Genomic DNA, 27,986 nt, shown 5'->3' on the forward strand with positions numbered 1-27,986 from the left:
CCTCTCGTTGCCACCGCACGATTTCTGTTCTCATCCTGAAGCAAAGTTCTTAACCTGAAGCACTATTTCTGGGTTAGCGGAGTCTGTAACCTCAAGTGTATGTAATCTGAAGCGTACGTAACCCGAAGTACCACTGTATTCCACTTCGGCTTCCTGCTGTGTAGCAATTCATACCTTTGTTTAATAACAACAGCTCAGGCTATCTAGAATTTTTATCTCTACGTTGTGACTGGAACACAATTGTCCCCAGTGATGTGAGGGGAACTGAAATCACCCGTTACTTCATCCTTTAGGTACATCCTTGATTTCATTCTCCATCTCAAGATCAGCCTGGGTATTTTGGATACAGGGGCTGTCATGGATGGATGCAGGGGGATGGTGGCAGGAACCAATTGGGAAAGGAAGAAGGCTCAGAGCCCGAGGAGCAGTGGTGGGACGATGATGAGTGGTCAGATGGAAAAGAAAGGGAGGTGTCAGAAACTGGAGAGGTGACAGGGCTTGGTGAGTGGGGGGAGTCTGTGGCAGAGAAAAGTCCCGAATCAGAAGCAGGAGGAGAGAGGCCAAGAGGCAGAGATGAGCTGGGCTGAAGACAGGGTTTCTCCCCCCCTTGCTGCAATAAGCTCTCCTTCCCTCCTGGTCTCCCAGAATTAGGAGAGGTATGACGCGGGAGGAGCAAAGACAGACACGCCAGTATAGTCTCAGATTGCTTGGGAAGGACCCAGGAGAGGCGGCGGCTTAGGCAGCTGTGGGAAGGTGGGCACCTTCAGTCTCCACAACTACCTCATAAGGGCATTACCTGCCAAGAAGAGTTGGTGTGTTCATTAGACCCGGCACTCCCGCGTGGACCTTATTTCTTCTAATAAAGAGTCTTTCAACTCTTTCAACACACGCCAACTCTCCTTTTAAGATTTATGGCACAGCGGTCTTTCAGTCTTTTAACAAGTTACTGTTCCATAATGTTCCAAATTCATGTTCCAAGTCAGCATTCTAGTTGTGGATTTCCATAGAAAAGCAATGTCGTGGGGTATATTTCACTAATTGTTTGTTGACTGTATAGTTTGGATCCTCCGAGATCTGAGCTCGCTCCCCTGGGCCCTAGGGAAGCCAGCCAAATCCAAGATTCACTCTGCTTTCACATTACACCATATCTTCTAATAAAGAATTAACGTCCCTTGGTTCGTGTGATTTATTGCTGGCCTGCTCCTGACAGGGACAAAAGTAAAGCCGGAGAACTATACTATTTGGGGGATCACTAAGAGCAATTTAGGACTGGGGTCCTAATATTGTCCTCTGAACAAAATATCCAAGGTGATATTGAGATGGAGAATGACATCAATGAGGGACCCCAAACGAGGAAGTGCTGCATCAATGGGTGACTTCAGTTTAAAAGTTTTTATATTTAAAAAGAGGAATTCCGTGTGCAGGTTATAGCTTTTAAATGTTTCAGTGAGAAGGGGGGGGGGTGTAGGTAACACAAGACACCAAACAAAGATTTAAAGTTCAATATTCACTCTTTTTTTCATCCAAATACAAAAAGCTGTTACAATTCAACTCAACACAAAGCATGTGCAAAGTTACAGAAACTGAGACATTGTATAAAAAGTTACACATTTAAGATGATTTCCCCCTCTTTTTGTTTTCTTCTCTCCTGTATTGAGCAAAAAGGAATTGTTACCTTGATGAAAATATTAACAGCTGCTGACCCACGGTAAAAAGTTACATAAAAGTCTAAAAAAAAAAAAAAGGTCATAATTGCCATAAGACAGCCATCTCTTCTCCCTCCAGTTTTAATAGTTATTTGCAGAAAAAGACAAGATAAAAACACCTCAAAGACGGGTGACACTGAACTGCAGGAAGAGTTTCCAAAATGCTTGGAATTTATGATCACTAGCAGACCTGTGCGAGGTGGGGGTGAAGAGAGAGAGAGTGTGGTGGTAAAATCCTAAGAGGGGCCCCTTGCACAACTCCACCCACCCACCCAACTACTGTGGAAAGGCTAGTGCTAAGGTGGATCTGGGCCTACAAAAATACAAGGATGTAAGGCTGAACATTCTAGCTTTTTCTTTGTCCAGAATCGGTTTTTTTAAAAAGGAGAAAAAAGAATTGTCTTCAACAAGGAGAGAAAAGGGATAAATGCAACTTCCTCATGAGGGATGGTACAAAGGAAAGGAAGCATGCCTCTAGCTGTACAGGTAAAAACGCAGCCACCTTCCGAAACGACAGCAGTCTTCCCCAACTGGGGAAACCCTCCAGGGGTTTTGGACTACAAGTCCCAATAGCCCCAGCTAATGGGCTGGGGCTGATGGGAGTTGTAGTCTCAAACCCCTGGAGCCCCCCTTCCTCCCACAACAAGTTGAGGAAGGCTAAACTACAGAGAGGAAACATGGGAAGAGGCTCCTTCCCCTCTGGGTTTCTCGAGACAGAAATGCCCACTGCCAAGTTTAAAAACTTGCCAAAAGCGGCGCAGCCAAGCTGCTCGCCCCCCCCCCTCCTCCGAGGATGGCGCGCTGCCATCACTGAGTGCTGGAGCCTCCCTGCGAGGTGCCCGTGTAGCTCCCATAGTCGTAGCTGCCGTAGTACGGGGGCCACTGGTTCTGGTTCTGGTTCTGATAGTACTGGTTCCACTGCTGGGCATACTGCAGGGAGAAGGAAAAAGGCTTGTCAATACGGATATCCAGACACCGGAGAACTGAAAGATTCCAATCCAATGCGCCAACCGGTATTTCTTACGCATGACTTAAAACAGAGGCAGAGAACCCCGGGGTGAATGCAACCTTCCAAGCCTCTATAGCCAGCCCTCTCTCCCCAGACTGCCCCCCACCCCCTGGTGTGAATCCTGCCGGGGTGCTGTGCCAGGCTGGAATAGGTCCTGGAACCATAAAAATGCACTGCTGAGTGTGCAGAAACCTCTGGCTTCTGCATGGCTGGAATACAGCCTTCTGTACAAGGCTAGCAGCCCTCTGTGCCCACTTGCGTTTCTGTCTCTGCCCACCACTGGGATATGTGGAAAAAAGGCCTCCAGGCCCTGATTTAAAATAAATGGGTGGTTGGAGAATCCCTGTCGATGCATCTCAAATTACACAAGGTTGATCTTTCTTCCACCTTTCCCTTGCAAGCTCTCTTTTGAGGAGGGCTGCTAAATGAACCCTTCTCTGCTTAAAGCAGAACCAAAAGGGTATGCTTGCTCCTATGTGTACTCTATCGCTATGGGGTGAGGAACGAGAGGGAAGCCTTCTGCATTTTGGGGAGCCAAGGTTCTGAGCTGTGCAACCTGTCCAAAGTATGGCAGATGAAGCACAATTTAATCTGGTTCTGAAAGTTCTGGGGAGGGGGAGGGGGTATACCAGATACTGCAGCCCACTAGGTAAAAAAAAAGTAAAGGACCACTGGATGGTTAAGTCCAGTGAAAGAAGACTATGGGGTTGTGGTGCTCATCTCGCTTTCAGGCTGAGGGAGCCGGCGTTTGACGACAGACAGTTTTCCAGGTCATGTGGCCAGCAGGACTAAACTGCTTCTGGCGCAACAGAACACAGTGATGGAAGCCAGAGCACATGGAAATGCTGTTTACCTTCCCACCACAGCGGTACCTATTTATCTTGCACTGGTGTGCGTTTGAACTGCTAGGTTGGCAGGAGCTGGGACAGAGCAACAGGTGCTCACTCCGTTGGGGGGATTCAAACTCAGTGGTTTAGACACAGCACCACTTGTGTCCCACTAATCCACCAGGGAACTTATACAAAACTTATACAGAACTATACAAAAGCAGAATTGAGCAGCTTCATCTAAAGTATACAGGCCACAGAATATCTCTTGGTTTAAGTGTGGAGGACTTTCACCACTGCACTAAACACCCCTTGCACCCACGTTTTTCATTTTCGACCTCCGGGTCCCTCTCTTCTTTCCCACCTCCCAGCCAGGGTATGGAGCAACACTCCAACCTGGCGATTCTGTGAAGCTTCAATAAATGAAATACTTCCTAGCTGAGCAAGAGCTTGGAGCCCCAGCTCTTCCCAGTCCAATACACCTGATGCCACAATGCCCCGAGCAGTTTCCCAGAAACATGAAAGCAACAAATTCATCCCTTCTCCACAATGGGGGGAGCTGCTATAAAATATGAAACTTCCAGCACCTAACCTGCCTCATTGTTATTATGGTCTAACAACATTTTCACCCTGCTCTTTAAGCCAAAAAGGCTCCCAGAGGAGCTTATGGAAGTGAGGCTGAGACATTTAACAGTGCAATCCTATAGATAGCATCACAGAGGTATGCCCTGCTGAGCTGAACGGAACTTGCTCCCAGATTTTCCTTCTCACTCACCTGTTGGTACTGGTTGTAGTTGGGCTGATTGTAGGCTGGTGGGGTGGGGGCTGGGGCTGGGGCCGGGGCCGGAGCTGGTGCAGGCGGGGGCTGGCTGTAGCTTTGGCTGTAACCACTGTAGCTCCCATAGTTGTAGCTCGGGGCATATCCCCCTTGGCTGTAGCTGGATGGGGGGTTGTAGGGCTGGCTGTAGCTCTGCTGCGGAGGGTACAAAGGAAGCGGTTTACGCATTGTGCTCTAACCCATGCAAACGAACCAAAAAAACCACAGAGAGAAGCAAGCGAAGACCTGGTGAACACAGAATACCCTGGGATAAATGACACCCTCCTGTCCCGGAGCTTTCATTATGGGGAAAAGGTTGTTTTCGTTTCAAGGGCTCCGACATTCTTTTTTTGCACCTGCAAAATCCACCACCATGGCAGGCACCTCGCTTTAAAAAGTCCCACACAATACTCTTGACACTGGCACACCCTGTCTGCCCCTTTCCTCCGCATGTCACCACGACACACCTACAAACTTCTTCCTTGACAATGTCCAAACCCACCTAAGGAGGGACTCCCTCCTCACCACGGAAAGCGATTCTAAAACTCTCTGTTGCTTTCCCAGTTTCGCTAATGTGCCTTCCATCAAAATGCAGTTTTGGGGAAATGCAGCCAGTAAACTCCCTGCCAAAGGACCCCAAGTTCGTACGCCCAGAACTATGATTCTCAGGGAGGGAACACAAGCCTATTTAAGGCTACCGTCTTAGGCATGAGTAGGCAAACTAAGGCCCGGGGGCTGGATCTAGCCCAATTGCCTTCCCTTTATTTAAAATGTATCCCTGGGTTATTTGTGGGGCCTGCCTGGTGTTTTTACATGAGTAGAATGGGTGCGTTTATTTAAAATGCATCTCTGGGTTATTTGTGGGGCATAGGAATTCGTTCATTTTTGTTTGTTTCAAAATAAAGTCTGGCCCCCCACAACGTCTGAAGGACAGTGGACCAGCCAGCTGCTGAAAAAGGTTGCTGACCCCGGGTCTTAGGTGTACTTACATGGGAGCAAGCCCCATTGAAACCCAATGGCACTCACTTCCAAGTAAACATGCACAGGACTGTGCAGTTAAACTAGAGTGGTAGATGGGTCCCACCTGCCCTGGCCTCAGCCACTGCTCCTATGCCTTTCCGTGTGCAGCCCACTCTGCCGCAGACCAAAGGACATGCCTATTGCCTGCTGTGCTGCTCATTCCTTGAATCCCCATCAGAGGAGGAGCTGCTAGCATAATGACAGCAGAAGCTTTTGTGGACTAAGGAGCCTTGAAGCTTGGCCATCCCTTGCACTAGAATGGGGGGGGGGAGCCCCAGCCAGCATGACCAACAGTTGCAGGCGATGGGAGTTGTAGTCCACGGTCTGTGGAGGGGACTACATTGGCTGCCCCTGCCCCAGAGACACAGGGAGGAGAAAATGACTTGCTTGCGACGGCACAAGCAGAAGAAAAAAGAGGAGCAGACAGTTAACAGCATCAATTAGAGGCTGTTGTAATAAAAAAATTTACAAAGCGTGGGAATGCGTAAAGGATTACATGAAAAGAGTTGGCTTCGGAGCCTAAAACTAATATGCAATAGTTTAAAGGGTGCAAGGTTATAGGATGATATTGAAACAAATATGGAACAACAATTATAAACAGCTGTTAACGCAACAAAAAACAACAGTATGTAAAGAAGATCGCACATGGGTGAAGGGAAGCAATGGGTTTAGCAGGAGGGAGGTGAGGGCATTAACTGAAAAAATTGTTAAATATATATATGGGACCTAAGAGATTAAGGATAAGGAACCAAAAGGAGGAGACAAATATTAAGGAATAGTAAAAAAGGGGGAATCTGAGAAGAATCAGTACAAATGAAAATATGAGACTCAAGGTTTTGTTATATACTGTTTTGTCTTGGATGTGAACTCTTCTGTTGTAAAGATTGTACATAAAATGAATAAAGAAGTATTATAGGACAGTTTGGGCTGAGAAGAGTCTGGATTTGATATTCTGCCTTTCACTCCCCTTAAGGAGTCTCAAAGCGGCTAACATTCTCCTTTCCCTTCCTCCCCCACAACAAACACTCTGTGAGGTGAGTGGGGCTGAGAGACTTCAGAGAAGTGTGACTGGCCCAAGGTCACCCAGCAGCTGCATGTGGAGGAGCGGGGAAGCGAACCCGGTTCCCCAGATTATGAGTCCACTGCTCTTAAGCGCTACACCACACTGGCTCTCTGAGGAACTTTCCCCTCCCCCTTTAGCCAAGGAAGGTTTCTGTGTTTCCCAAAACAGAAGGCACACCCCCCCCGCCTCACCTGTGGTCCTGGGTTGTAAGTACTGGGAGGTGCCGCTGGGGCAGGGGCGGGCGCAGGCGCGGGGGGCATGTTGCTGCTGCTCTTGTACGTATTCTGGTTTCGCGCCGGGCTGTAGCTGCTCTGCTGCTGGTTGCTCCGGTTGTAGTTGCCCCGGCTGTTGTTGTTGCTGTCTCGGTTTCCGCCTCCCCAGCGGTTCTGGTTGTAGCCGCCGCCACCACCACCGCCCCTGTTGAAGCCTGGATGAAGAAGCCACAGGTGGGAGGTCAGGCTAAAGCCAGTATTTTACAGCCCTGCCTTGTTTTTTGTTTTTTTTTAATTTTTTATTAAATTTTGACATAAATATATTTCACAAACATACAAAAGACAAAATGAAAAAGAAAAAACAGAAAAAGAGAAAAAAAACAAAAACATGAAATACATACAACTTTAATGACATTGATTTCCCTTTATCTCGATTTCGGAAATTATTATCTTGTTTATCTATCTGCTGTGTCTATTCCTTAATAAAACTTTTTACGTAGTAAGCGTTATCTCATGCCTACTGTGATTTCTATAAGTACATATGTGTTTCTGATCAACATTTTGATTTTCCCCTTGTCTCTATTTCCATATATATCCTAAATTTATCCCATTCATTGTTAAATTTTGCACTTCTTTAATTTCTTATTTTCTGTGTCAATTTAGCCAGCTCCAAATAATCGGATAATTTAAGTTGCCACTCCTTTAGTGTCGGGATTTTTGGTGTTTTCCAGTACTGTGCTATGAGGGTTCTGGCGGCCACCGTTGCATATTGAAAAAAGGTTCTATCTTCTTCTTTGATATCCTTACCAATTATCCCCAGCAGGAAGGCTTCGGGTTTTTTAACAAACGTATATTTAAGAATTTTTTTTAATTCATTATAGATGGATTCCCAATTTTTTTTGAGAATCTCGCACGTCCACCACATATGAATGAATTCACCCTCCTTGCTCTTACATTTCCAACACAGTTTATCGCCCGTTCTATACATTTTATGTAGTTTTACCGGCGTTATGTACCATCTGTACATCATCTTATACATGTTTTCCTTTAGTGTCGTGCATGCTGAGAAATTCATATCTTTACACCACAATGCCTTCCATTTGTCAAACTCTATGTTGTACCCTAGGTCTACCGCCCACTTCACCATCACATCCTTTACTTCCTCGTCCTTGGTGTCCCACTCAAGCAACTGGTGGTACATTTTTGATAATTTTGTTTTACTTTCTATTATTTCAATCTGAAATCTAGATTTCTTGTCATTTATTCCGATCTTATTATCTTCCCTCCACATTGAATTAATTTGATGGTATTGAATCCAGCCAGTCAGCTTGCTTTTTATTTCTTCATAAGGTCTAATCCTCCACCCGGATTCTGTTTTGGTTAGTAAATCTTCATATGTCCATCTTTCCCCCTCTATATTTAATTTTTTAATTGTTAAAATGTCTATTGGTGATAACCACCAGGGCGTTTTCTGCTCCAACAGTTTTTTATTCCTTTCCCACACTTCCAGCAGTGGCCCTCTGAAAATGTGATTAGAAAAACCTTTATGAACCCTTCCCTTGTCTCGCCATAAATAGGCATGCCAACCGAATCTTAGATTAAACCCCTCTAGATCTAACAAATTTTTGTTTTTGATGACAATCCAGTCTTTTACCCAACAAAGACATGCAGCTTCATAATATAACCTCAAGTTTGGAACCGCAAGGCCACCCCTATCTCTTTGGTCTGTGAGCAATTTAAATCTGATTCTTGGTCTCTTTCCCTGCCAAATGAATTTAGAAAGTAATCTCTGCCATTCTTTGAATATTGAGGTTCCTCTAATTATCGGTATATTCTGAAATAGGAAGAGTAATTTAGGTAGTAAGCTCATTTTAATCGCCGCCATTCTCCCCAACCACGAGAGATGTATTCTATTCCATGTATCCAAGTCCTTCATTATTTCTTTCCATGTTTTCTTATAATTATTTTCAATCAGATTTATATTTTTCATAGTTAACCAGATTCCAAGGTATTTTACTTTTTTAGTTATTTTAATTCCAGTTTGACTTTCAAGATCGTTTTTGGTTTCTTCTTCCATATTTTTGGTCATTATTTTGGTTTTTGCTCTGTTCAATTTAAATCCGGATAATTTTCCAAATTCCTCTAGTAGCTTTAACACTTTGCCGACGCTCTCTTTTGGTTCTTCCAAGGACAGCATAAGATCGTCTGCATATGTTTTCAGTTTATATTCTTTCGCTCCTATTTTTATGCCACGGATCTCTGGGGTTTTTCTTATCTTGTTTGTGATTATCTCAGCCCTGCCTTGTGGTGACCGACTGGATTGGGAATATTCTCGAGCAGGCGCCAGAGCTAGCATCCTGCAACAACGCTATTTTCATCATTACAAGATTTATATATCAATCTTCATCAAAAGGTGTCCTTTTGTCTTTTTTATATTGTGAACTGCCCTGAGATCTATGGGTATAGGGTGGTGTACAAATTTATCATACATTCATTCATGGCTCAGAGGTACAGTGAGGGGGGAAAGTATTTCTCAGACTTTTGTCTTCTGGGTTTCTGGGGGTTTTCCTGTTGTTGTTCTTCTGTCTCTCACAGCTACAATAAACCTACCATTAAAATTATGGACTGGTCATTTCTTCGTCAGAGGGCAAACGGGCAAAGTTAGCAGGGGATCAAATACTCCCCCCCACCACTGTATGACTGCACAGGGACCAAGTTTATGATGAAGGTGAGACCCGAAACAGCTTTCCCTACTCACAGAATCCTTTTCAGGGTATCTAGCACACAATACAAACATTCCCACATGCAATGGGTCTACTAGGTCGGCTTACCTCCTCCTCCTCCTCCTCCTCCTCCTCCGCCGCTACCTCTGAACCCTCCTCCACCGCCACCGCCTCCTCCTCCTCCTCCTCGATTCTGGAAGCCACCCCGGTTGCCCATAGGCGGACCTCGGTTCTCGAAGCGCTGAAAGCCACCTCCGCCGCCGCCTCCTCCGCCGCCGCCTCCACGGCCACGGAAGCCTCCCCCGCGGTTGTCAAAGCGTTTTTCGGGTGGCGGGCCAGCCTTCTTGCCTTCCTCGTTGTACTGCCTCACCAGCTTCTCGGCTTCGTCCCGCTGCAGCTCGATGTAGACCACCGCGTCCAGGAAGTCGCCGGCTTCCGGCAGTGTGAAGTTGGCTGGCGCAGAGGGAGAAGACAGACACACGCACGCGTCAGTCCCCGGTGGAGAAAAGCCGAGTGGAAGAGGAGAGGGGGGCAAAAGGGAGGGAGCGGGAGCTGCGTCCCAGGGCTCCAGGAGAGAAGAACAGGAGGGAAAAAAGGAACAAGTGGGAAACGCTGAGGAAGCAGAAGCAATAAGCCAAAAGCATTGATGCATAGAATCATAGAGCCAGGAGGGAACTCGAGGGATATCTAGTCCAAACCCCGGCAATGAAAGAATCTCAACTGAATGGCATGAGAGAGATTAGCTCCTCCCTTCCTGCCAGGTTACGGTCAGGGGGGTGCCCCACTGGTCTCGTGCAGAGGATCCCATTGGTGCAGGACCTCATATCTGTCTGATTGCATGAGAGAACGAGAGGTTATGGCCCCCTCCATCCCACACACTACTTTATAAATAGCCCCTTACATTAATCCAGCCACTTGGGAGTTGGGGAGACCAGCTGCCAGTGCTGCATGTCTCATCCTTAGAGACTGGAGAGCCAGGATCAAACCTCCCACATGGCTCAACAGCCCATTTCTGCCTATCTTGCAACACAGGATTGCTGCAAGGACCGGTTTTCCCGTTCTGGGGCAACCATTGAGCAGGGGCTTTACCCATCTGTCACACGATATTCTCACTGAATATTGCTCCGTTGAGATTTTGGCTGCCTTTATGTCAAGGCCTGCGGCACTCTGGCAAAGGCTACCCAGCTCCGGCGTAGCAGGAAAAGGATTCCCACCGGAAAAGCGCCAAATCTTACATTTCTAATCACACTTCCTTGGGGAGCCGAGTCCCACTGAACATACAGGGACTTGCCTCCAAGAAAATGTGCAAAACCCCTGACCCTCGAGTTCCAGTGATTCAAAGGCAGCAGTTGTGGCGCAGGCTGTCTCGTTTGGGGGCTTTGTGTGTGCTGGTTTTGACCGATATTGAAGGGGGTGAGCCTACCAAGATAAACACCGCCTCGAGGCGTGATGTGCCTTCTGCATCTATCCTCTCCCACAGCAGCCGTGTGCGTGGGCATCTCCGGCATCTCTGGGAGGGCAGAGAAGATGAAGCGATAACTATGGGGTAGATAGAGCAGATGGAAGGAAGCCAAAAGGGAAAGATCTAAGGGATCACTTTAAAGAAATCCTCAAACGATGCACACGGTCATGCTGGGTATCTCCCCTTATCACCTGGGTCCTGCGGAGGAAAGTGATGGGGGTTCCCCCCTCTAGGATCCTACCTTTCATTTCTAACACTGCGTGATCCGGCACATCCTTCCCCTCCTCATCCGTGCGTTTTACTGTTCGATCTTTTAAATCCTCATCCGTAGGACAAATTACAATAGCCTTGCGCTGGAAACCTTCAAAAGGGCGCATTTTTCGTCTCTGGGCAGATCCATAAACGTTTGTCTAGCAACAGCAAAAAAGAAGAGGCAAAAATAAAATCAGGCCATTACTTGTCAAAGTCTGTTGCAATGTCTGTCAGTGTTTTTAAACGATCCCTCACCCACCCATGGATACAGAAGGATGTGCGTGGATCACTGTCTGTGTGCGACACCCGCTTGGGAGTCGTCCCCTGACTACTAACCTACCTTTAAGGCTTTCCTCCACAGTTTTAAAGGATAAAAACAGCAACACACACCAGTAATTTGCAGCCGTTTGCAATTCAAATGAGATCTCCTGGGGTGCCAGGCTAACAGAACAGAGTCTGCTTTGTTCAGGGGGAAAGGGGGCAATTTACAAGCTAAAAACGCAGATTTGGACAGCTTAAACACAAGTGGCAAAAAAGGAGTGTTCGGACCCATCCATTTAGATGTGATATTTAAGCCTCTGAGGTACAGTCACCCAAGCGCTAGAGTTAATAAAACCTAGCAGGCTGGTTAAAAACACACACACATTTCATTTCTGACCTCTAGGTCCTTTTTGGGGGTGGCAGCCACACATTAACTGTCCTGCTGAATCAAATCAAAAGACCCATCTATTCCTAGAAGGGTGGGAGAGCTGAACAAAATTTCACATCTGGGAACCAATGTGCCCCTTTGGTTTCAGGTAGTACCTAGGTAGATGAATCTAAAAAGCCCAGGACAAAAATTCAAGCAATGTATTTAGCGTTAACTCTGGAAGCATGTACTCATTTCCCATCAAACTAAGACCCCCTAAAGCACAACATACACCAGGAAGCTTGGTTTGGTCGAGAATCGAGCATACACTTCCGGAGATAATGGATTTCTGGTAAATCAGCCACCATAGCTGCCAGAGGGCCGTGAAAAATTGTGTCCCTTTTTATACTCGCTTACCTATTATCTGAAACCAAAGAGATGCGCTGGTTGCCAGACGTGATATATGTTGACATTATTTTCAGCTCCCCTACCCCACTATCTAGCACTGTTTCCAATGATGGCAAACCCCTCCCCCCGCCAGATGTTTCCCAAAAGTTCACTAGCAGTGGGTGAAGGCGTCAGCCCTCTCCTGAAACTTAGGGAGGGGCTGAATGCCAACACAGAGGTTTAGTTTAGCTATCGTGGCTAATGGCTGTCAACAGACCTAGCCTCTTGTGAAATGAAATCAAAGCCTTTTATCAAAACCCTTTATCACAAAAGGAGAAAAGGCCACTTGATCAAGCAGGATCCTACACAATAAGATTTTTTAAATCTGAGGCTGACCTCCCCACTGCCTTCTTCCGCCTTAGTGATTTTCCTATGAAAGGATTAAACCAGCCTTCCCCAACCTGGTGCCCTATAGATGCTTTGGATTATAACTACCATCAGCCTCAGCACAGGCCAATTTTAATTCCCTTTCTATATATATTTCAGCTACATGGTAGCTATATGGAGTATTACGTATACGTGGCTTTGGGCATCTTTGAACTGCTATCTGTTCAGGGAAGCTTTTAATGTATGATGTCGTATTGTGTTTTAATTTGCTGGAAGCCGTCCAGAGTGATCAGGGGAACCCAGTCAGATGGGTGGCATATAAATAATATATTATCAAAATCATCCCCATCCCCATTTTAAACCCAAGCACCATGACAAAGTGCTAGAAGCTGCCACAAACTGATAAAGTGTAAACTCTAGTACTGTGCCGCTAGTGAAAGGTGTTTTTTGTTTTTTTAAGAATTCCTCGCTGTGCTACTTAGAACACGTTGCTGCTCAGAATTCGAAACAAAGACTAGGGTGGGGAGGCAGAAGCACTTTAACCCAAAGTTTGTCTTCTTCCTTTTAAGCCTGATCTGACCCAACTGCTTGCATGTTGTGCAAAAGCAAGGTAGCCATTTGTTTCTCAGAACCAGGCTCTTTGGGGTCTTCCCAAAAGTCACCAACCTGGTTCTCATGCACTTACCTTAGCTTATATTCAGAAGCCCCAAACCCCACAGCTCAACTCCCGTCTTACCTGCATCCATTTTAAAGCACAATCTGCTGTCTTGATTAATGTGGTTAACAGCTGCTGTTTACTATATAGGTTCGTTTTCATGTGACAGGTTTGGAGGGGAAGAAAGGCAGGGATACATGCCTTTAAAATTCCTGGTGCAATACACACACATGTGCACAATGCTTGTTAAACAGCTCCGGCAGTGAATGGAAGACGATCCGTTTGCTGCCCTGCTTGGAGTAGTGGGGCGTCTTCAAAAGACGTAGACAGAGAAACTGCTCAAGGGAGGAATCGTTCCGTACCTGATCCAGGATGTAATTTCGCTTCTTCCGTGCCGCGATTTGGATCAGGCGATTCAGGCACTGTGTCGCTTGTTGGATGAGCACGTCCCAGCGGCCAGCGTAGTTGCGTTGGCGTCGGAGTCCCATTACCTGAGGGAAAGCAGGCTGCTTAATATCTCTAGGGTGGCCTCAAATGAATGGGCTTAGCTTTCTGGCTGTTTTGGACTACAACTCCCATAAGCCCTAGCCACTACAGGACCGGCATGACGTATGCATCACACTCAAATGTTTTGTCCGCAAAAGCTTACAGAGTCCCGAAAGGAGAAAAGAGCCGTTCAATGGGTCTGGGAGGCTTCCGTTCAAAATCTCACCTTGGAAAGGGATGGAGTAGCTGTAGATAGCAATACTTGGCATGCATATAGCATATCTGAAATAATGAAAGTGCCCTGCCACTAACTGCAACAGAAATGTAGATGGGGCATTTTTGTGATCACATACTACTAGCATTCCACTGCTTTTTTCTTTTTCTAAAAATATATACATATATATTAGCTACTATAAATCAGAAAGATTTGATCCGCCTAGCGTGCCCAAGGTCTGACAGCGATACTGTCACTGCAGGAAAAGAAATGAATGATGCAATGGGTGTCATGAAATTCTATTGACTAATGATCCAGAGCAGAACTCCAACATATAGTTAGCAGAGTAAAAACTTAAACACGTTGCAGGATCTCCCCCACAGTAGACCAGAGGCAATTAATATTTCATCTCATTTGCTACTGAAGGCAAATGAGAACAATGGTCACATATCCAGTACATTCAAGAATGGCACTGTCCATAAGAAATCCAGATTTAAATTAAACTTACAATAACTTACAATAAGTAAAAACCTTAACACTAAGCATACAGAACACCACACCAGAAGGAAAAGAGATAGAAAGAGAAAGTGAAGCCCAGGCTCCTTCTGGCCCTACTTTTATAGTCACAGAAAGAGGTAAGATAACCAGTTTAAACCAGCTGTACTAGCTTCTCTGTAGGTATAACTCGAACATCAGGAACCTTCTTGCTTTCTTTCACACAGAGAAACTTCCAGAACCCTCTTGATTTATTAAGAATAGGAAAGATCTCTACACATAAGATGAATACATTCTATACCAAGAAATGCAAACTTACAATGGGTACATGGAGAGTAATTCTTGCACCAGGAGCCAGCAAACTAAGAAAGGAGTGTAAGGCAAATCACACCAAATGCTGCCAGCGACGTTCCACCTTACCCTCATTTTGTCCATGATGGCATTTGTTCCCAGAATATTGTATTTCTTGCACGGATTGGCTGCAGCATGCTTAATGGCCCACGTGGTCTTCCCAGCTGCAGGTAACCCGACCATCATTAAAATCTGAAACACATGCAGCAGTCAGCTTAGCACACCACATATTAAAGTGCACAAGTCAGATCCTAAGAGTGAGCCAACACTCCCACTTTACAAATAAAGGATTGTGTAGTGCAGCTGATGTCAAAACTCAGTAGTTTTGTGGTCACGGCTTCACTCAGCATGATGTTCACAGGCTTCTAACCTTCCCTAGCCCAGCTAGAGTTCATTCCAAAAGAAGAAAACTGGGGCTACAGCAGGATCTAATATCCCAGGAAGATAGGCACCAAACAGCTGTAAAAAAGCACCCAAATGAGAAAAACACCATCAGGATGACAGCCGCGTAGAAAGAAAGAAAAAATCTCTATTCCCAGTGCCTGTTTTCAACGCTATAAGGTTTTTAAGATGTCAAACAGATAAACAACTACACAACTTTCCAAAGACATCCGAAGGCAGCCCTGTATCTGGAAGTTTTCGATGTCTGGCTGTGTTTTTATTATGATGGAAGCTGCCCAGAGTGGCTGGGGCAACACAGTCAGAGGGGCGGATTATAAGTAATAAAACCTAAAGTAGCTAGGATTCTGCTCATCTCTAAATGCCCCTAAAAATAACAATAATAAAAGCTGAGAAATCTGAGGCGGAAGAGACCAATCTCCCCCAAACTTCCTTTATGCTAGAGCAGGGGTTGTTAACCTGGTCCCTACCGCCCACTAGTGGGCGTTTCAGGATTCTAGGTGGGAAGCACAAGCTGAATCCTCCTTCCATCGAGCACTGGTGGGTGGTAAGGAAATTTTACCATCAAGAAAGATGCATTAGTGGGTGGTAGGTATAAAAAGGTTGACCACCCCTGTGCTAGGCTGAACATCTGGCTCATTCAACACTGTTTGCAAGGAAAGGCTCTGTTCATGTGATCCGCCAACTCGCGTGAGCAGGGAAATGAGTTCAAAAGAACAGGTCACAATTTCTGTGCATGGGAGCCTGGCTTTCAGGCACCACCTACCTCACATTCCGTTTTGCTCTTTGGTCCAATTGTCCCCCGAACCCGCTCTGACAAGGGAAGATGCTGGATGAAGGTGAACCCAGGCGGGACTTGGAAGAAGGCATCCTCCCTCTGGCCGAAGTTGAACTCGATAGCGCAGTTCTTCACCAGGACGTGAGGAAAGAGTGCCTGGCCACCCAATGCCTCCTTCCGCAGCCGGTAGGCCACCCCTAGCCATTTCCCGTTCTTCATGTAAGACATTTCAACATCGTCGCCACACTCAAAGTCCTAGGAACAAGGAAGGAATTAGAAGCCAGTGCACGACCTCCAAAGCAATAAACTGTAGCTGTTGCCCATTGCAGCACAGGTGGCTAGCTTGTGGCCCTCTGGGGGGTGCTGAACTACAACTCCCAACATCCCTTGCCAGTGGCCGTGCTGACTGGGGCTGATGGGAATGGTGCCAGTGCACTATGCCAGTCATCTGGGGTTCCTTTTGCAGTCAGCAGAGTCACTCAAAAACTCTTCCAGAATCTTCTCTCTCAGTTCAGCTCATCTGTTGGTGAATTCCCGTGTGGGAATAAACACCTCACCAATTCTAGTTCGACTTAAATAATTAACATTACAACTTATACAACTACTGGTCTAAGGATTAATAAATAAATAATAATAATAATAATATATTATTTATACCCCGCCCATCTGGCTGGGTTTCCCCAGCCACTCTGAGCAGCTTCCAACAAAATATTAAAATACAATAGTCTGTCAAACATTAAAAGCTTCCCTAAACAGGGATGCCTTCAGATGTCTTTTAAAAGTCTAGTAGTTGTTTTTCTCTTTGATATCAGGTGGGAGGGCGTTCCACAGGGCGGACGCCACTACCGAGAAGGCCCTCTGCCTGGTTCCCTGTAACCTCGCTTCTCACAGTGAGGGAACCGCCAGAAGGCCCTCTGCGCTGGACCACAGTGTCCGGATAGAATGATGGGGGTGGAGACACTCCTTCAAACATACTGGACCGAGGCTGTTTAGGACTTTAAAGGTCGGCACCAATACTTTGAATTGTGCTTGGAAAAGTAAAATTGTGTTCAGTGAAATATTCCTCCTCTCTGCTCTTCAGTCATCTGGGCAGAGTAACAACCCAACCCCAATCTCTCCTTCAGAACATGTCTAAAAAATAAGTCTGCTGCTAAGGAAACCCTGTTGCTGGGAGAAAACTTGTTGCTAGGGGCAAAAATATGCGAAGTCTATTTTTAGACTACACTAAAAACCTTTAAAAACCTGTCGAGAGACGCGGGTGGCGCTGTGGGTAAAACCTCAGCGCCTAGGACTTGCCGATCACATGGTTGGCGGTTTGAATCCCTGCGGCGGGGTGCGCTCCCGTCGTTCGGTCTTAGCGCCTGCCAACCTAGCAGTTCGAAAGCACCCTTAAGTGCAAGTAGATAAATAGGTACCGCTTGCCAGCGGGAAGGTAAACGGCGTTCCGTGTGCTGCGCTGGCTCGCCAGATGCAGCTTGTCACGCTGGCCACGTGACCTGGAAGTGTCTGCGGACAGCGCTGGCTCCCGGCCTATAGAGTGAGATGAGCGCACAACCCTAGAATCTGGCAAGACTGGCCCGTACGGGCAAGGGTACCTTTACCTTTACCTAAAAACCTGTACCTCAGCAGCACTGGGGAGGACCATAACTTAGCCACCCTTGACCTAAATATTTGGTGTTCTCCCTTTCCCCAGTGTTAGAATTGTCAACCCATGCAAACATTGACGGCTTCAGCATTGCCCCCCATGACATGCGCTCTGATCACATGCGCATTTAAACAATTTGATTGCGTCTGGGACATTACGCATCTGCGCAAGAGGCGGAAACGTAACTTCCAAGGGACCACGAGCCGCACTCACAACGAGGCAGGTGATGATGTCGTTCTCTGCAAAAGTTTCCCCGTAATTTTCAAACTTGCTGTTGGTGGATTTCTTCCCTGTGCCGCCGTAGCCATAGGAGTGAAGCTCTTCACCTAGCAAGACAAAAGAAGTCAGCAGAAACATAAATGCAGTGTTGTCTGCAAAGAGAGATGGAGATTCCTTATCATGGCAGCCTGCCGACCAGACATGATCCTGTTCACCCCAGGACTCCTGTTTCAGAAACGGCATGCTGTTTTTTGAGCTTCACATATCATTTGTTTGACTACATCAAGAGGGGCTGGAGAAGTACTCTTCTAAGATGGCACTTGCCTGTGGCTACAGTAGTAACTTTTCATTTAAGGATTTAAATAAAGCAGGTTTTTGTTTTGTTTCTTTGCTGCCTGATTTAAAAAGGTGCCTGTGGCATTCGTACAGAGCCCCCGGTCGCCTCACGGACTACTGACCTGTACACCACTAATCCGCTGCCACCAACCAGGTTCTCCCCGGTAAAACACTAAGTCTCAGTCGGGTTCTCAAGTTAACAACGAAGATTGTAGTTTATTGCAAACACATTTTGTCCTGTCTCTAACTCTCCTACCTCCCCTCACACAAGAACCAACTGCACTAACTGTCTCTCTGTTTCCATCTGTCTTCCAACTGCTTCTTCAACTGCTTTTTCCCAACTGTCTAAACCTCTGGCTAAGCCTTTTAAAAACAGGTAGGCTCTGCCTCTGGGCTTTTCTATTGGTCTACCTATTAACCCTTTCTCTCACCCTGTACAGTGGTACCTCGGGTTAAGTACTTAATTCGTTCCAGAGGTCTGTTCTTAACCTGAAACTGTTCTTAACCTGAAGCACCACTTTAGCTAATGGGGCCTCCCGCTGCTGCCCCACCACCGGAGCATGATTTCTGTTCTCATCCTGAAGAACAGTTTTTCACCCAGGGTAATATTTCTGGCTTAGCGGAGTCTTTAACCTGAAGCGTATGTAACCCGAGGTGTACCACTGTACAGACATTTCCAAAAGAACAGGCAAACGCCACAGTGCCCGTGCATAATAATTAATGTAGCCAACTGACTATAGTTGGGAAATGATGTTTACGAGTTGGGTGCATGTCCTGAGCTCTGGCTCCATGTTCAGCAGCTGCACGGTCTCTCTTACCTAACTGGGTGCTGCAAGAATCCAGCGACCACCCAACGCGCACGACGTGAGGATCGGGCTCAGTGGGAGGAAGATGTTTGACAGATATCTCTTCGTTAATCTGAGGACAAAAGGACAGGGATCCCAGTCATGAGACATCTTGAAGTCGCAGCTTTCCTCTTGAGAACAAGGGGGGATGTCTAGAGACAAAGAGTTTGTTCTACACACTATAACGTGTGTTTACGGAGAACACCTCGAAGAATGGGTGAAGGCAGCAATCTGGGGATGCACACTTACTGCAAAGGGTTTGCCGCTGTTTCAAAGCAAGGCTATTTTCATGAGAGGTTTATGAGTGAGCACAAGATACAAACCCAGAGCAAATTCAAGCTGGAACTGTTAATGATACCGAGGAAACATTTAGCTGTCAAATACAGTGGAACCTCAGTTTTCGAATGTAATCGGTTCCGGAAGACTGTTCGACTTCCGAAATGTTTGAAAACAGAGGAGCAATGGGCGGTTGGTAAAATCCATTGAGAAAATTGAAAAACATGCAGCGGAAGCTTTTTGACTTCTGAGGCACGTTTGAAAATGGAAGCAACTACTTCCAGTATTCGACTTCCAAGACGTTCAGCTTCCAAGACACTTAAAACCAAGGTTCCACTGTACGTTAGGGGGAAAAAATGAACGTTTTTGCAAAATTTTTGGTGGCAAGGGGGTGGGGAATAGACATGCGGCAGAATCAAGGAACTTGAGCCACTATGAGTTGCCCCAGTATTATTTAAAGCACAACACGAGTGGGTATCAATACTCACAAGCTTGCCTGTCTTTATCCATGCAGCAAACACCCGCCCCCAAGCAACTCTAGAACCAAGAAGCAGGCTCCCTTACCTTCATTTCGTAACAGACCCTCCCTCGCCTTGCCCCGTAGGTGGCTCGGGCACCTGACCACAGGAAAGCGAATCCTTCTATGGTTAGAGGGTAGCCGCTGTATCGGTCACGGGCAACTTTGAAATGCAGGTCGCAATTATCTGGAAGGCAAAGCCAAAGGAGAAGTCAGAAGCACACGCACAGCAGTGGCTGCTACCACCCCTCCAACACCCCCTTTTCCCAGTGCACGTTGAGAAGTTCACAGAAAAGGGAGGCTTTGAGTGATGGCACGCTGCTACCACCCAGGAAACTCACATGTATCAATGGCCACCAGTGACTCATCAAAGTCCTCTTCGTCATCTTCAGCAGGTGGCTGAGGAGATCGGCCCCTGGAAAAGAGTGACAGCAAATGCAGGCCCCATAAACCCACTTCATGGGCTCAAGACACAATCTGCAAGGGAAGCTCGCAAGGAGCACACGTTGACAAATGCATAGAAGCTGGTTCCCACCCTGGGTCACTAAAGGCACTGCTAAAAACAAATTCTGGATCATCAGATTGCTTTAACAAACCTCAATAAATTACACCTCCACAACTACAAGCCCCTGTGGCGCCAAATAAACAAAGACCTAAAGAGATGGAACAAGAATTTCACTCTCTCAGACAAAATAGCCATGATCTAAATGATCACCCTGCCAAAACTAATCTACCTATTCCAAACCCTCCCAATCTGGATTCCCCAAACCCAACTCAGCAGATGGCAGAGAAAACTACACTCCTTTATCAGATTGCTTTAACAATTACCACTGACCCACGATCAATGTGTTTACATATAATCAGGATTTACATCCAACTCAGATTCTTCATAAATTTTAATTAAGCATTATTTCCACTTCAGCATTTAAGACTGAGGTATCAGTCAAGAAGCAGCCACTCTTAAAATCCTACTTTTCAAAATGTTATAAATTCTGCCAGATATACAGCATCATTTGAGAGTTACTCAAATCCACAAAGGTTAAAGAATGCACTTCCTAGACTGAGAGATGCAATACGTATCTGCTTCAATCTCAATGGCACCCATGGGTTAATTTCCACCCTGTTGCTGCCGCCCGTAAAGACTTGCCTGAACGCACCTCTTATCATCTCGGTGTTCGTAATATCCGCGCGCCCGGGACTCCTCAGCTGGCCTCTTGCGGCCTTGCTGCTGCTGCTGCCAGGGCTGGGATGAGTCGGAAGAGCCGTAATTGGAAGGGGGTGCATTGTAGCCAGAAACTGAAGTGTTGTAGTTAGACGCAGGTCCCGAGGAAGGTGCATTGTAACCCGAAGCTGGCATGTTATAGCCGGAGGCTGGCTCCTCTTGCTTCACTTCTGTCTTCATTTCTACACTCAAACAAAATGTAACACATTTAATTGGGAAAGGAAGCCTTTATTTTGAGGTCACAAGTTATGGGCATGGAAGGAAGTGCTATTACTGCCATTGGGACTTGCGAGGCAGAACCAAAGCCACCAATCCCCTAGATCAGTGGTGTCCAGACTTTTTTCAGAGGGCCAGATTTGATGAAGTAGGGGCCGACCAAAGTTGTTAAGCTTTTAGGATTGAAGTTGGTTTTGTTTTGTTTTTTACACCAGGGAATAAACTGCCACTGGGGCCAGATTAAACTGAACGGAGGGCCGGATTAGGCCCCCAAAACAGACTTAGGACATGCCTGCCCTAGATAAAACAACCCACCCACTTCCCATGTTATGTACTGAAGTTCTGTTACACTCCGACATCACAGCAGAACACGGGACATGAATAAGTTAACTGAGTGGTGGATATGCAAACAAGAGGGCAGTTCAGCTCTGTGAATTCTCTGGGGATAAAAATCCACAGAATGGAGTCTGGGGCATAGCTGAAAGGGGAGGGGAGATCAGCCCCTCATGAAAACAGCGCATTATGTGGCAGAAGAGGCAGGCGCAGCACCACCAGAAGCAGTGGACTTCAAATGCAACCATTTACTGTACCCCAAATAAACAAATTGCTACCTTTCACTTACCCGGGGGGAAGGTGGAGGGAGAAGACGGATTTTTAAAAATCAGGCATTGACAGTTGGTGTCTCGGGCTACACTGGCAGGGACTCTTATCACGAGAGACCAATGTGTGGCTGTATATATGGAGATGTTCTGTGATCCCTATAGTGTCTCAAGGGCATTCATGTCCACCATAAGGCTGTGCATTTCACCAGCCAATATGAAATACCGCTCTGGGCACCTTCCTCCACCACCAAAAGTAAATACACAAGTTATATATAAAAAGGGAACATCCCAGCTGCTATTGAAAACTTTTGCACCAGGTCAATGGGGTGCTACCTATATAATTACGATGATCAGTACGTGACAAAGGTCTGGGGTTGTTGTTTTTAAAACACCTGACTGTACCTGAATGTAAGCCAGAATGATCTTGGTCTATAGGTCCCCTCTTGTACCCAGATTCGTTCTCCTGTTTAACGCTGAAGTGCTCGTATGGCTGGTGGTATCCTTGCATGTTGTCCTGATGAGTGTTGTCATGGGTGCCATCTTGAAATGGGAAAGGCAAGAACATAGGTCAGGCCTGCTATTCCATTCTATGCCCAGCTTTGAAAAAACAATGGGGAGGTTGGAAACATGTGTGCCAGTGTTTCTTGACTGCTAGATGAAGGCTGGAGTGGCGGTCTAGGCTCAGCAAGGGCAACCAAAACAAACAAGATGGGTTTCAGTGGATAGCAGGGTTTCCCATATGGGTTGATATTGACCCCCTGGGATTGGTGGGACTGGGCAAGGGGCGAATAAAGACCATGGGGTTGAAAGGGCCACGGGGTGGGAAAGTTTACAATCATGCAAAACGTTTAAGCAGGAGCTATACATACAGTGGTACCTTGGTTTAAGAACAGCTTCGTTTATGAACAACTTGGATTAAGAACACTGCACACCCAGAAGTAGGTGTTTTGGTTTGTGAACTTTGCCTTGAAAGCAGAACACATTTCGCTTCCTGTTGAGTTTGTTCCATTTGTAAACTGAGTCTCCCGCTGCTATGGGAAAGCGTGCCTTGGTTTAAGAATGCTTTGGTTTAAGAACAGACTTCCAGAACGGATTAAGCCTGTAAACCAAGGTACCACTGTACATATTTCACATCCCTTGTCAACAAGGAACCTCTACATTTAATAAGACATATTAGTTTCACTTGTTTTACTTAATATATATATATATATATATATATATATATATATATATATATATATATATATAAAATTTCACGATTGTTAAAGGTGACTGAGGATTGATAAATGTTGGTCATATTTACACATCTTCCTTGACTTTCATTTATATTCCTACAAATTTGGGTTGGGGTCGATGACAACTTCATATGCTCATCAAGGGATCAATGAACTCAGAAGTTTGAGAAATGCCAATTATAGATTATCAGCAGAATGAAGCGGCTGAAGATATCTGGAGTGTACCATTTCAGGATGCAGGCAGCAAGTGGGTTTCATGTCTGAAAGTCCCTCCCGGGAAGGAAAACCACTTTGCGTAATTCGTTTGCTGCATGGCTAATTGTAAATGTCAGGGAACAAGCAGGTGTTGAGTCTCCCCTTCTCCCACACATACAGCTTTTCTGCAGGAGGCAAATTTTACTTCTCTCTGAAAAGGAGCTTTCAAGCCCCTAGCCTGGAAAAGCATCACTGCATGATTTTGCCACATGCATACAGGGCTTCTGAGAAAGGAAGAAAAGCAGTGGGTGTGGGTGCCATACACACCCTCCACTCCACACCATACAAAACGATTTCGCTTCATGCAGGAGAAGCTCCCATATTTCAGTCCGAAGTGCACAAACGCAGGGGCACCAAGTTGCATATCCCCGCTGCATATTCAGCCACTTTTACACAGGATTGATAATTCCTCATCACAGCACTTCGTTTGCCTGTCGCAGCCCCCAGAATTCATATTTCACAATATACACTGTACTCATTGGTCAAATGCATGCATACTCGTAAAACTCCAAGCGGAAGTCAGACCAGAGATTTTACAAGATGACAAGCCATGGTACTAATCATGCCTGGGTTGGGATGTTTGCAAACATGACAGCAAGGCAAACTGCTTGCCATCCTATTATCCTAGGCAAGAGCATTACAGTCATACCTCGGGATAAATGTGCTTCAAGTTAAGTATTTTCAGGTTGCGCTCCACGGCGACCCGGAAGTAACGGAGCGCGTTACTTCTGAGTTTCGCCGCGCACGCATGCGCAGACGGTCAAAATGACATCACGCACATGCACGGAGTGGTGAAACATGACCTGCGCACGTGCAGATTGCATTTGCTTCAGGATGTGAACGGGGCTCCGGAATGGATCCTGTTTGCATCCCGAGGTACCACTGTATTTGAGAGGATGGAGAAGGCCACTGCTGAATCCCCAGGCACTCTCAAAGCAGCATACTACCTGGTAACTCAACTCAACTGGAACTGCCCTACTAGCAGAATCATCAACAGCACATAGCTTTTCTGTAGTAAATTTTACAGTGGTACCTTGGTTCTCAAACAACTTGGAACCCAAACACTGCAAACCCGGAAGTAAGTACAGTGGTACCTCGCAAGACGAAATTAGTTGGTTCTGCGAGTTTTTTCGTCTTGCGAAGCATGGATTTTGGAAAAGCTTCAAAAATCACCAAAGTCTTCAAAAACCTCAAAAAAGGCTACCACACCGCGTGCTATGAGTTGCTCCTCGAAGTCAAGTCGCAACTGCACCCCCTGAATGCACGGTTTTAAGAAAAAGGAAACAAGCTTGCAAGACAAAGGAAACAAACTTGCAAGACGTTTTCGTCAAGCCCATAGGGAAATTCATCTTGCGAAGCAACTCAAAAAACGAAAAACTCTTTCGTCTTGCAAGTTTTTCATCTTACGAGGTACCACTGTATTCTGGTTTGCGAACTTTTTTCGGAAGCTGAACCTGCTCCGTTTTGAGCGCCACACTTCCATTTTGAGTGTTACGCTGAGGTCTGTCTGTTTTTGTTATTTATTTTGCATTTTTTTGTTTTTGTGGCTTTTTTGTTTTGTTTTTGTGACTGTGTGGAACCCAGTTCTGCTACTGATTGATTGACTGTGAGACTGTAGTACACTACATTGTTTATTGCTTTCATTTTATGGATCAAGAGTCTCATTAGATAGTAAAATTCATGTTATATTGCTGTTTTAGGGGTTGTTTTTAAAAGTCTGGAACGGATTAATCCATTTTGTGTTACTTTCTATGGGAAAGCACGCCTTAGTTTTGAAACGCTTTGGTTTTGGAACGAACATCCGGACCGGAATAAGTCTGAGAACCAAGGTACCACTGTAATAACACAAAGCACCCTCAATACATCAGGGCCCCAGGTGTACCTACTCCATCATCAAAGTGGCCACCCAAATGCACTCAGGTGCTGCAACAACGCTCTCCCTGCTTACAATTGGCATTCAGGGGCATGCTGCCACTGAGAGCAGAGGGAGTACACAGCCACCATCCCTGCAAATTTCCTCCAGCCACATGACACCCATTTGTTTCCAGATTTAGACACAGCAGACATTAGACAACTTAGGTGAAACCCAGAACTGGCACGGAAGCCAGGTGTCAACAAACCAGCATCCTGGCTTTTCTCTCCAGAGACAAGACTCATCTGCGATTCTCATGGGGAAATAACAACACAGGCTCACAGCACAGAGCTGCATCAGGCCACTCTCGCAGGAGTACTAAACACAGCCGCAGCTCAGCTGTTACAAAAGAGAATACCTCTCTTTTAAATCAGAACCGGTGAGGGCGGTGAAGGTCCTGTGTGAGTGTCTGGAGGCGGTTGGAGGATGGATGGCGGCTAACAGATTGAGGTTGAATCCCGACAAGACAGAAGTACTGTTTTTGGGGGACAGGAGGCGGGCAGGTGTGGAGGATTCCCTGGTCCTGAATGGGGTAACTGTGCCCCTGAAGGACCAGGTGCGCAGCCTGGGAGTCATTTTGGACTCACAGCTGTCCATGGAAGCACAGGTCAAATCTGTGTCCAGGGCAGCTGTTTACCAGCTCCATCTGGTACGTAGGCTGAGACCCTATCTGCCTGCGGACTGTCTCGCCAGAGTGGTGCATGCTCTGGTTATCTCCCGCTTGGATTACTGCAATGCACTCTACGTGGGGCTACCTTTGAAGGTGACTCGGAAACTACAACAAATCCAGAATGCGGCAGCTAGACTGGTGACTGGGAGCGGCCGCCGAGACCATATAACACCGGTCTTGAAAGACCTACATTGGCTCCCAGTATGTTTCCGAGCACAATTCAAAGTGTTGGTGCTGACCTTTAAAGCCCTAAACGGCCTCGGTCCAGTATACCTGAAGGAGCGTCTCCACCCCCATCATTCTGCCCGGACGCTGAGGTCCAGCGCCGAGGGCCTTCTGGCGGTTCCCTCATTGCGAGAAGCAAAGCTACAGGGAACCAGGCAGAGGGCCTTCTTGGTAGTGGCGCCCGCCCTGTGGAACGCCCTTCCAGCAGATGTCAAAGCGATAAACAACTACCTGACATTCAGAAGACATCTTAAGGCAGCCCTGTTCAGGGAAGTTTTTAACGTGTGATATTTTACTGTATTTTTGGTTTTTATGGAAGCCGCCCAGAGTGGCTGGGGAGGCCCAGCCAGATGGGCGGGGTATAAATAATAAATTATTATTATTATTATTATTACAGCATCTGCCCCGAATGCAAGATGGTCCCAAGTTCAATCCCCAGCAGCATCTTCAGGCAGGAAGTTGGAGAGACATTGGTCTGGAACCATGGAGAGCCACTGCCAGTCAGCACAGACAATACTAAGCTAGGTGGACCGTGGGCCTGGCTCAGGATAAAGCACCTCACTATGTCCAAGTGGACAGCTCAGTTGGTTAGATTGTGGTACTGATGATGCCAAGGTTGCAGGTTCGATCCCCGTATGGGAAAACTGCATATCCCTGCATTGCAGGGGGTTGGACTAGAGTCAGGCATGAGACTGTGATCTACTCCCAGTATAAAAAAAACCGGCAGTGATCTACCCATTGTGCAGAGATCTACCATTCTACCCATTGTCATTGGAAGGAGGAGGAGTATGCGTGGGGTGGGTGGATTGCCCAGAGTTGAGGTTTTTTTAGGAGGGAAGTGCCCAGAGTTGTTGCTTGGGGGGGGGGGAGGATTGCACAGATTTTTTAGTTTCCCCCCTTAACTTTTTGTATGCGATAAGGATCCTGCAATCTACCAGGATCAGCCCGGAATCTACCGGTAGATCATAATCTACTGGACACTCCTGGGCAAGATGATCCTCAGGGTCCCTTCCACCTCTACAACTCTATGATTCTATGTCCCCCAGCCTGGAGCTGCTCCAGGAGACCCCGAAGTCCCTTCAAGCATGGAGCAGCTGAACCAGGGAGGCTCACGCCTGCCGGACACTCTCTCATGATGAACTATGCCAAAAAGGCACAGAGCTGTAGCTGCGCAGCGGAAGGAGAATAGAGGGAACCAGAAAGCAGAGTAGCACCGTGCACGTCTGTGCTGCAAGACAAGAAAAGCCCCGCAGCAGAGCTCCACCAAGTCGCCAGTCCTTAGGCTGAACTCCGAGATCGAAGCGGGATCCCAGATCGAAGCTGCACCGAGAGGCCCACGTGCATTTCCTAGGCAGCGGATGCACCGAGCTGCATCGGGAGACCCCCATGCCTCTCCCGGAGAAGGAGAAAACGCGTGCAGCGGATCTGCAACAGGAGGCCTGCCGTCCCCAGCGCGGAGCTGCACCGGGAGACCCCCATGCCTCGCCCGGGGAAGGAGAGAAACGGGTGCAGCGGATCCCTAGCGCGGAGCTGCACGGGGAGGCCCCATGCCGATCCCCCAGCCTGGCGCTCCCCGGCGGCGAGGCTCCCGCTCCTTCCCGGCCGCTTACAATGTCCGTCCGGCAGCTGCTCCTGCTGGTCGGCGCCCGCTCCCGGCGCTCCTCCGCGGGCCTCCTCCGCTTCCAGCGCCGCCTGCAGCCGCTCGGCAAGCTCCGCCTTCAGCCCGCGGGTGTCGAGGCCCCTCCGGCCCAGCTCCTCCTTCAGCTCGTTGACGCGCAGCTTCCGCACATCCATATCCCCCCCGCCCCCCGCTCAAGCCCCGCCGCGGGGTCGCGGTTGCCCGGCCATCGGCGCTCCGTTCCGGGCTCGGCTCAAAATGGCCGCCGCCGCCGCCCTCCTCCCCTCTCAGCGCCCCGCCAGCCATGCGCCGGCCTCTCCGG

At 47.1% G+C, this 27,986-nt stretch overlaps 1 protein-coding gene across 1 annotated transcript; it reads right to left on the reverse strand.

The window, feature by feature from the left end:
* Positions 1–1,492: 1,492 nt before the first annotated feature.
* HNRNPUL1 (heterogeneous nuclear ribonucleoprotein U like 1) lies at positions 1,493–27,922 on the reverse strand. Its single transcript, XM_079985851.1, is given in 15 exon segments — positions 1,493–2,636; positions 4,318–4,515; positions 6,634–6,858; positions 9,475–9,830; positions 11,081–11,249; positions 13,511–13,639; positions 14,764–14,886; positions 15,860–16,126; positions 17,730–17,842; positions 18,890–18,989; positions 19,757–19,896; positions 20,051–20,124; positions 20,867–21,113; positions 22,152–22,289; positions 27,657–27,922. Coding segments are annotated over 15 exon segments (2,586 nt in total). The 5' UTR covers positions 27,841–27,922; the 3' UTR covers positions 1,493–2,513.
* Positions 27,923–27,986: the final 64 nt, after the last annotated feature.

This window comes from Podarcis cretensis, assembly GCF_951804945.1.
Source record: "Podarcis cretensis genome assembly, chromosome: 8".
In the NCBI taxonomy this organism is placed as follows: domain Eukaryota; kingdom Metazoa; phylum Chordata; class Lepidosauria; order Squamata; family Lacertidae; genus Podarcis; species Podarcis cretensis.